The sequence below is a fragment of the Centruroides vittatus genome, unplaced genomic scaffold (assembly GCF_030686945.1).
Source record: "Centruroides vittatus isolate TY-2023 unplaced genomic scaffold, ASM3068694v2 contig_2743, whole genome shotgun sequence".
In the NCBI taxonomy this organism is placed as follows: Eukaryota; Metazoa; Arthropoda; class Arachnida; order Scorpiones; family Buthidae; genus Centruroides; species Centruroides vittatus.
The window spans coordinates 6,339-17,112 of record NW_027121749.1 but is presented as its reverse complement, the minus strand read 5'-3'; the positions used below and the strand labels follow the sequence as shown (position 1 = coordinate 17,112).

Here is a 10,774-nt window from a genome sequence, read left to right as displayed (position 1 = left end):
AGATTGACCAACTTGGATGAAAAATGTTAAAAATTTAACTGAGAGTCGTTCAAATGAGAGATTTTAGACATTTTCTCTTACAGGCTTTATCCAAGACCAGTGAGAAGTGTCATGACTTAAATGAGAGGTGTATAAGTGAGAGATTACGGTACTTTCTTTGACCTAAGAACAGGGATGGGGAGTCGGCGGAAAAATATACGACTCCCGACTCCGACTCTCCATTCCTACCTAAGAATCTTCGTATCATTCCGCCACCACAATTCTGAATATATCAAATATTATTGCATAATAACCATTTAGCCCAATAATTGGATTATTATTTTTTTTTTATTATTTTCTGACGACATAAGAGGAACAAAATTTAAAGGAAGCTTTGATGACAGATTTAAGATATATTACATACAGAGATATTCTTCAATTTGTTATCTCAGAAGATGGGAAAAGTGTAAATATTAATGTTTTTTGTGAGCTTTTAAATTCGATATTGAGACAGCTTGAGTTGCAGAATAAAGTCATCAAGGTAGATCCAGAAGATTTGAAAAAAAGCAAATTATCTCAAGAATCAATTATGTCTGGTTTTCCATCAAAATTAATTAAAGAATCGAAAAATATGCAAGAGGATTCTACAAATTCTAACACGCACAAACCAGAAATTAAACAACAGAGAAATGATAAATCTCTTCTACCATCCATTCAATGCCATGGTAAGTCAGATGTTTAATATGAAAATTTATTAATGGCATTAAAGGTTAGCTAACATTACGATAAAAATTCATTTAGTTTCTATTTTTAACACCTTTAATTTAATTTAATAATAGCTTTTAAATCTTTTTTTTTCTTCTATATGTACTGTACGATAGAAACCGAACTCGAGCTTCCAGTGGTTCAATTAGAAGAGGAAAAGGAATTTCTGCTTAGAAAAGATTCAGATAAAAAAAATTTAACTCCAATTTCCTCGTTGAAATCTCTAAATGAAGAGAAAGAAAAAACTTTACCTATGAAAGATACGAACGTTCATACTCAGAATAATAAACCAAATTATTTCTTGAGTGCTGACAATAAGAATATTTCATATTCAAATAGTTCTGATGAAAACAGCGCAGAAAATGCTTCAGACAGAAGAAAGCAACGCGAAAAAAGTGTTCGTAGGAAAATACTAAGAAAATTAACTTCTCCTCATAAGAAAGGAAGATTTCGTAAGGAAGAATCGATAATTGCAAATAAACGAGATGATGAAATATCAAAGAAAATATCTCTTTTAGAGAAAAAATTTGATGAAATTAAACAAATATTAGAGGAAAGATTTCATAAATTAGAAGAAAAAGTAGAAATTTTGATTAATTTAAATAATAATAAAGACAAAAAAGTTTAATTTGCATCTTTGTCTTTTTTATTATTATTTATTCAAACAAATAGCTTATATAAGCAATATCTTAGAAAATTTTCAAGTAATTATTAAATAAATAAATTACTAATATATTTAAATTAATTGTATAAAATAAAATATACTTTTTTTGATCTAATAATTCTCCATTCTAACGAATTTCGGATTTAATATTGTTACTTCATATCTTTAAATATCGCTCTTGACTTTGAAAACTTTGATATATATTAATTTCTTAAACTAATTTATATCAAATATGTGTTTAATCTAAATTAATATTAAAGAAGATTTTCGAGAATAAAGAATAAGTGGTTTTTTATCAATAGATTTTTGTTTGCTGTTCCCACCTTTTTTCTTTTTTAAAAAAAAACTCTTTCCGCCCTGTGGGCACTAAGAGGGCCTCTTTTAACAAGCCCATTATGGGTTCGGCCAGGCCCACAATGGGGTGGCTGGGTGGTGAGGGACGGGGCCCGACATATCCGGACGAACTACCCCCGAAAAATTCCTGGAGATTTTTCGACCCGTTCGGATTCGATTCCGGGTCCCCAGAGAGATAGACTGCCACCTTGACCGCTCGGCCATTTGCTGTTCCCACCAGTGACCGAATAGATAAAACCATCGAACAATAATAATTGGTCCAGTTCGCACTTGATCGATTGGATGTCCACGTGCAGTTTTTCGGGTTTTCTTTCCCTTTATAACACCCAAGTAGGGCCAGTTTTCCATTAAAGTCTTCCTGCGGGACACTTTTTCTAGGCAGATTGCCAAAGTATTGAGTTGCCTTATACATTAATCGAATCTATTTTCTTTTTTTAAGCTCACAAAAAAATGTATTTATATTACTAACATTTTACAACCTAAAAAGAGAGTTTTCCAATATCCGAGTGGATAAACTAGTATTTTGTTAGTCGTGGATTCGTGCCTCACTAAAGGCTGTCCAAGTGAAGATTTCCGGGTTTTTTTTCACGTGTGTAACTCTGGACTTCAAGAAAGCCACGCCATTTATCGTTGAGATATTCTCTAACTGAGAGAGAGTTCTAAAAAACAATCTCTTGTGTATGGCTACTCTTTGTAATTTATTTTCGTATTGCATTTGTTAACATCAAGTGATAGTTTAGATTGAATAAGTTGTTAATTAATGAGCACACTTCCCGGTAAAGTGACTTTAATACAGCCGAATAAGCAAGCCAATAACATAATCTGTTTCAAATGAAACGGACTATGTCATTGATTGGCTTATCCAGCTGTATTAAAGCCACTCTACCAGTAAACGCGCCAATATTTTTTATTTATTAATTTAAACAATTGTAATTATTGAAGAAATAAATTAATATAATTTTCGTTCAAATATTCTTCATAGCTAAAATTTTAAATAGTGAAATCGATATTGATATCAAATTAAGCAGACCAAAGTAAAGTGTTTTCTTAAATTAATTGTTAAATATTTTTCTGACATTATTACTTAAAATAATTTTTTTTTAATATTTAATTCGTTAAAATAAAACAAATAATAATAATAATAAATATTACTGGCTACATAAATGTAAAAACTTATAGCGCCATCTTTTATCATTAAATGTAATTATTTACTTTTAAATGGAATTTTACAAAATAAAATAATCATTTATTTACGTAATATATATGTAAATATATTATAGTTAAGGAATTGTTAAGGCATTGGACTGTATTGCACATAATGCTCCGTGAAAACTAGGAACAGACCCGGATATTGGCACGATGACGCCCTTTCTGTACTCAGTGTCAAAAATAAAAATCTCTTGACAAATTCACTATTTTAATTGATTCTGTCGCGTCGAAGTCGATACAGTAATTGCAGTTTACATTTGCAATGAGTGTACGACATGTATAGCTGCATTAGATATCATTCTTAGCAACTGACTTATAGGCCTACTATACAGAAAATAAAAATTACTTATGTAATATAATTTATATCAATTTTTTAACCAAATTACTTTTTTATCCTTGTAAATTTTCCTTAAAAATTTTATTTTAATTGATGTCAATTATTTAGAACATTCTCTTAGTTCTAGATTATTTGCATAACGTAACCCAAAAGAGAAATTTTTGATAACTATGCACTTGTAGCTCGTATTCCTCCGAATTTTAATGAATTTCTACGTAAAAATTTATCTTAATTTGCATGATTATCTACGTGAGCGCTCCAGGAATAAATCCCCGAATAAATCATGAAAGCATTACATAATCAGATCGATCACGGGCCTATTACTCAAAGAAATTTTATCAATAAATTGGAATTTTCTTAGAATCTTAAGTGCGTATCTCTTACAGTGATTTATATCTTTGTTAAACTGCAATAATGCAATGGGTTTGTGCCCGAAAACTTCTAAAGTTGAATAGCATTGCGATAAATGAGTTATGTATTTTATGTCGTGAATTAAAATTAAAGAGGACATCTTAAAGATTGGCAATAAAACAGAATGCTAGACAATTGTATGATTAAGAATTTGGGCAATAAAGAAATTGAATATGGTAGAAATAGAAAAAATACAGTAACACTGATCTGATATAAAATTGGATTGATGGACTTGGATTTTTATTCCGTACCCAAGTTTCCGTACGTTTTTTAATGTGCCTACATATCTTTTTTATAATAATCAAAATCTATATTACTTTATGACTATTTTGTTTAGATTTTAATCTAAAATTAAAACATTCTCACTTTTTAACGACGTTAATTTTTTTAAGCAAAATTACATAATTTTCAATTATGTCTGCGTTATGCGGTATTAAATTTCCTTTCAAATTGTTAAAAATTCTACTTTATTTGCTTAATATATAAAAAGGAATATAAAATACTATCGGTTATATTTTTATTACAAATGGACGATCGTTTAAACATGGCGGATTATTAAACATTTCTATTTCAAAAAATCCGCAGACATGTTGTTAATTTAACGCATAACTGTAAATTATTTTATAAATATTTATATTCGTTTAAATTTAATTTTTAAACATATTTTTTCACATGTAATTCGAATTAGGCTGCTCGATTTTTTTTTTTACATGGAGAGAATAAAGTCACTTATCAGAGAATTTAGTCACAGTTCACATACAAAAAATGATTCTTAAAATATAGCCCTTATATAAAATTACATATTTATATTAAAATTATTTTAAGTTGTAATTTTTTAACCACGTTACATCACATGAAGTTTCAATCTTTTTACAGTTTTTACAATGTTATCAACAAATAAAATAAAATAAAATGTAATCATGTGACTGATACTGTCATCAAGTTTAAATTGATACGAGTAATCTCGAGAAAGAATGACACGATATCGACTTTATTTTCAAAAAAGTAAAGGTTCCTAAATATATTATTTTCCCTAAAAAACAAGCATACTTCAGAAGAAAAGGATAGGTAGGCCTATGTTTTAAAAATATGTATTTTAAATATATAAGTTAATTGTAATTGTTTTATTTGTAAAATTTAATCTAGTTTTATGCAATAGATTTTATAGATATGATTAAGTTTATATAGTATATGTATAGATGTATACAATAATTTTGAAGTCTTGAATAGAACAAAGTCAAGTTTCAAGGAGAAACGTTTGACTTTCCTTTTGAATCTTCGGTTCTTCAGACGGTACCTGAAATAAAATTTTTAGAGTTTAGAATCTATTTACAAATACATTTTTGTGTAGGTTTATTATAGTTTTAATTTTGTATGTCAGCTCTTCATTTTTCAGTATAATAATAATCAATTTTACTGTAAATTATAAAGAATTTCTAGCAATGTTTTGATTAATAATCTTAATTAATTTTATTTTAAAAACTATTACATTATTTATTAATAATATTCTAAAATTTTCTTAATGAAAATTCATTTATAAATGTAGACAATATAGCAACATGCCATAAAAAGTATTTACACTGAATTTTAAAAAATTCTTTTTTATCAAACTTATGCTAATGTTATCTAGTTTTAAGGATCTATTGATAAATTATACGTGAAAATACTTCTTATCAAGCGAACTTTTGAACTAAATATGAGATTCCTTAAGCAAATGTAAATTTAACGTATTTATAAAATTCATTTTAAATTAAAATAGTAATTTATTAATAATCTTATAAGAGTAGTAAAATCTTTTATGAAATTTTAATAAACGATTTATTAACTTAAAAATTATTTAATTCTAAAAAGAACTTTAACTATTAAAAACTAAATGTGTTTTTAGCATAATTGACAAGTTAAGATTTAAATAAAAATAAATTTTAACATTTATTTTGTTTAAAATAGTAAAAAGTCATAAGAAATCTTTATGCTTAATACTTTTTCTTTAATATTAAGAGATAATACAGTAAAAATTGACAATATTTTTTATATTATTGAAGGTATTAACAAAATTTTTTTCTCGCAGATAAAAATGGTCGATAATGGTTTATATTTATATAATAACAGTTGCTCTAGCAGTGATTTTCTTTGCTTTCTGCTGTTTTCGTTGTTGTTTCTCCCGTCGAGACACTGGAATTTCTGGAAGTGAAAGTTCACTATCATCTGAAAGCTCACTCGATTCTATGGAATCCGAACAAAGCAGTCAGTCTTTTAATATAATAGTAAATGTTCCTCATTCTTTAGCTTTACCAGAATATACTCGAGTTGCTGAAGAACAACAGCAACATTCTTCCCCCCGTCGCCTTACAACAGAGGAAGAGACATCGCATTTTGTTCCCAACGAAGAACATTTGCATCCGCCACAACATTCTCAGCGTACAAAACCAATTTTACCTACAATTTTTCATTCAGACAGAGCCTTAAATTCTCCTCCTTTTCCTCCTTCGTACGAATCATCTTATAATTTTATATTAAACTGGATTCATCAGACTTTTCCATATGTGTCATCCAGACATGTATTAAATAGAACTCATCAAACGTTGTAAAACTGTATTTAATACGTTCACCAGCCAAACTTTTGTAATACGTTTAACTAAATATTGAATAATAATCTTTTTATTCTTATTTACAATTATTTTATTTAACATTATGTAAATAAAAATATTATATTCGTATTATATTAGCATTATATATATATTTATAAGAATATTTATAAAAGAAATTCTCTAATATAATAAAAATCTTTTTATAACTCTTCCTTTACTTAAGTATAAATTATTTCTTACTTTGCTATCGATATTCATCTAAGTTTACTATGGAAGAATATCTCTTCGCAGGAATTTCTGCTCTATTATAAATTCATTAGCCAATTTAATATAATTTAGGAAAGATATGTTTCACAAAAAGTGTTTTTATCATAGATAAAATGCGAATGAGTTATATATAATTTAATTTACGTTAATGCTTTTCACCAATTACTGAATAAGACGATGTAAATGTAAGAATAAAAATGGCATTCAATATTGATTTGGCAATGAGTTAGATCAAATAGGAGCAAATCTGATATGAAAATAATTCATTTATCCGTTTCATTAAATCAAAAATTATTACTTTTAAATATTTATCAAATTAAAGAAAATCCATTTTATTTATGATGAAACGAGGTAAAGTTTTTGTTTATGAAATATAAAATTATAAATAAAATATCAAATAAAATTTTAAAAAGGGAGTGCATTGTTTAACACTTAGTTGTTGCCTTTTAATGTTTGAATAGTTTTCAATAAATATGGATTTTTATGGAGGACTATTCACACATTTAAAAAATATCACAAAATTTGTCTATGAAAAATCTAAACACAGTTCTTACTTCCATTTTGGTATTCTCGATACTTCTGATTGGTATTTAAATATTTAAAATATCATTTTTGCAATTTGAAGTTTTAGATATCAGCTTTATATCTAAAAATCCAAATTACAAAGCTTCCGAAAAGCTTGCAAATGTAATAATTAGAATTAAAATTAATAATGTGTTATAAAAATAATATTCGGTATGAAAATCTACCTTCAATTAATAAAATACATTCTAAAACCGTTTTATGCTTCTTAATATCTTAATATTTACATCTTAATATTAATTATAATCTATTCTAATAAGAATAGATTATAATTAATATTAAGATGTTATACCGGTATGTGCATTTTAAAACACACAGTAACATATCGGATCAATCATAATCCGTGTGCAAATATCTATAATGATAGATAAGTACAAAATGCTGCCAATACACACTTATTGAAATGAATTTCATAATAAGTTATACCATTACTTGGTGAGTTATCACCATAACCCATCAATTAATTGAGACCGAAATAATGATTTGAATGGAATATGATGAGAAAAATCCATATTCTATAGGGCCTACAGAACAGTTGAAAATAGCTTGATAATCTTATAATAGCAAATATAAATTGCTAAATTTATACAGTATATTTATTATTATTATTTACGAAAAACATTTGTTAATGAATTTAAAAAGTTACGCGGATAAAATTTAAGGATTTAAAATTACATTAATACTTGTATTATTGATATGTTTTTTAACTTGAAAACTCTTTTAGTATCTTTTTAAAATGAGTTTTTAAAATTGTTTTTTTTTTTCGTTTATTCAATCTAAAACCAGTAATGAAGTAAAGTAATCTACCAACAGAAATTTGAGAATGTTTATATTGACTTTTACCGACTCCTTTTACAGATTCTGCCTTCATCTTCGTTCCATTAAATCGTTAATTTATATATATAATAACATCAAATGCGAGTAGTTTCGTAAAATAAATACAAAAGTTATTCTTCACTATCTTAATAAAGTTTTAAATATTAAAACAGATGACTATAATTAATAAATTACTAAAATTAGGCCTATATACATAAGATCTTTTTATTTTTGCGAAGGTCGAGCAGAATAAAAACTGAAGTTTCGGAAGATACAGACAAATTTTAATTTTATAATATAAAAAATAAAAATTGACAATTTAAGATTTACATGTAAATGGTACAAAGATAATACTCAAACAAATCCAGTATACAGGGCAATCGAGAGTTTATAAGAGTACCGGGTTAGAGGGGACTTATTTAACTTGAACAAATGAAATACGTGAATTTTTTAAAATTTCCTTTTAGCAAAAATTGCATTAATTATATAGGGATAGGCCCTTAAGGATATTCGGGCCTTCTTTCGGGAAGGAGCTCTTCCCCCACTCGACGGCCCTGCCAGTACATAAAGAGAGAACTTGATGGAGTTACAATCAACTATAGTGGGTGATCACTTAACGAACGTAATCCGTTCCAAGACTTTGTTCGTTAACCGATTATCGATTTACCATAGGTTTTTATGGAAATTTGATTAAATCGTTCTGGAAACTCCAGAAAAATAAAAAATATATACTTTCTTACTATGTTTATTTATATGTAATAATAAAAATACATATATACACAGTCTTGCATTTTTATTAGTCATGTTTTTTCTCCGTTTGTGGGGGTTAAAGAATCTGTCTAATGTCGATTGCTTTCTCTCTCCAGGATTTTTCAGAAGTAATTAATAGCATTGTCATTGTAGAGATCCTCAAGCCTATTAACCTCAACCAGGTTTGGATGCCATTCTAAGACCGTTGTTCTGACATCCTCCCACTTCTTCAAAAGATGTTTAATAGCAGATATCAGCATTAATCCTCTTTTTCAAAAGAAAACATATCTCGCCAGTTTCTTGGTGTTCTTCTGTCTTCAGATCCGTTTCAGGTTCCATTATGAGCTCTTCAATGTTCTTTATTTTTCAGATGTGATTTTTGTTACTCCTTTAGCTACTTGAGCCTTCTTGATTATATCTTTCTTAGATAATATTGAATTGTGGCCTGCTGTAGACCTGTTCAAGCCATACTGCCCAGCAACATCAGAGATCTTCTGCCCATTCTCTACCTTTGCTATTATACTCTTACCTTTAGTAGTCATCAATGAAAATAAAAACCGACGCAAAACTTAACGAGCGCCCACCCGACGGTCTCGCGAATACTATAAAAAAATTGTTTCGAAAAGTTTCGAATTGCTGCCTGAGGACAAGGGAAGACCAATCGGTATTCATTATTTTACGTCACTGCTTCTTGTGTTTGTTCTGTGAGGTGTTCATAAAAATCTTTCGTGAAAGTGTTCGTTATCCTATTTGTTCGTAGTCTGAACTGTTCGTTAACCGATCACCCACTGTACTTTCAAAATTTCCTATAAATATTAGATTTTATTTAACGTCATTACGTGTTAACGTTATTCTATGCTGCGAATGTTTCAAAAAATGCAATTATCTAAATCAGTAAGTGAATAGACGCATTGAAGTAACCAAGGCGAATTAAGGGACTATACACCCCTCAAAAAAAGATGTTTAATAGAAAAAATATATAATTGAATTTTGTATTTTGTCAATTTTAATTTGAATAAATATCGATATGAATTTATTGTAGTTTGGATGTTGTATTCAATATTAATATAAGAACATACAAAAATAATATAAGAACTTTTATGAATACCATAATTTCAGTTTATTTGTTATCCCTACGAAATTTAATTAGGGGCTTGTCTCTGAATAAAAATAATAATAAAATTTTCCTCATTTTTTGAATAAAATCTCTATAGTTGATTTAGAGAAATCCGCTATTTCTGTAATTTAAATATATAATTTCAAACCTAATTTACACTATTATCTCAAAGGTAATGTAATTTTATTGCTTATTTAAATTTAAGCAAAAGCGAATTATTTTATCGGGGATTCGGTATTTTCTGACGGGCCGATAGCTAAATGAGTTAAGGGTGATTCACACGAGCTCGCGTAGACAGGAAGAATGCACTTAAATTTACACTATAGTGTTTCATTCCAGGAACGAACCGGCAATTCACGCTAAATCTATTTCCTATAATATTCCATCTTTCGTGTTCACATCAATGAATCTCTTATGACACGTCATACAACGTTTCGTGTTCTCGAATGGTATTTCCATTGTGAATAAACTAACTTTAAGTAAAAATATACAATTAAATTTTTACTGTAATGTAGAAATTATAGAAAATTTCTGATAATTTTATTAGTTTGTTAGTTTCTAACAATAAATTATTATCTCTTGAAACGACTATTTTTAAATAAAGAAAAACCGGAATTGGAACACCTTTAAATACCACAGATAATTCTTATCAATGGCTATTAGTATAATTAATTATGTTTAAAAAGAAAAATAAAGTATTTTTCCTGTTCTGCTTATTGCTATGAATCAGCCACTGACGTAACCAATGGAGGAGCCAAAGAGGCACCACCTCCCGAAAATTTTACCTGGGTCAGAAATAAAATAAAAACGAATTAAATTAACTAATTGCCATTATTTAAATGCTTCGTTACACAACTTACTGTTAATATAGCAATACAGTTATGTAAATGTTTATAGAATCAAGTGCTCAATATCAATCCATGAATGAATTTTCT

The 10,774-nt window shown here is 27.8% G+C and overlaps 1 protein-coding gene and 1 long non-coding RNA gene across 2 annotated transcripts; both read left to right on the top strand.

Annotated features, from left to right (window-relative positions):
• Window positions 1-322: 322 nt before the first annotated feature.
• Window positions 323-1,372, top strand: LOC136971971 (glutamic acid-rich protein-like). The gene is made up of 2 exons (XM_067266484.1): window positions 323-704; window positions 861-1,372. Exons 1-2 carry the CDS (start codon window positions 377-379, stop codon window positions 1,370-1,372), a joined length of 840 nt encoding a protein of 279 aa, XP_067122585.1. The 5' UTR covers window positions 323-376.
• A 3,295-nt stretch (window positions 1,373-4,667) lies between these two features.
• Window positions 4,668-6,386, top strand: LOC136971972 (uncharacterized). The gene is made up of 2 exons (XR_010880261.1): window positions 4,668-4,787; window positions 5,788-6,386. It is a non-coding gene; the product is annotated as an uncharacterized lncRNA (long non-coding RNA).
• Window positions 6,387-10,774: the final 4,388 nt, after the last annotated feature.

Excerpts from the sequence above, each read along its gene's own strand:
- LOC136971971 (XM_067266484.1), top strand. The coding sequence starts at position 377 with ATGACAGATTTAAGATATATTACATACAGAGATATTCTTCAATTTGTT. Across the intron at positions 705-860 it reads ACCATCCATTCAATGCCATG|AAACCGAACTCGAGCTTCCA; the intron begins GTAAGTCAGATG and ends ACTGTACGATAG.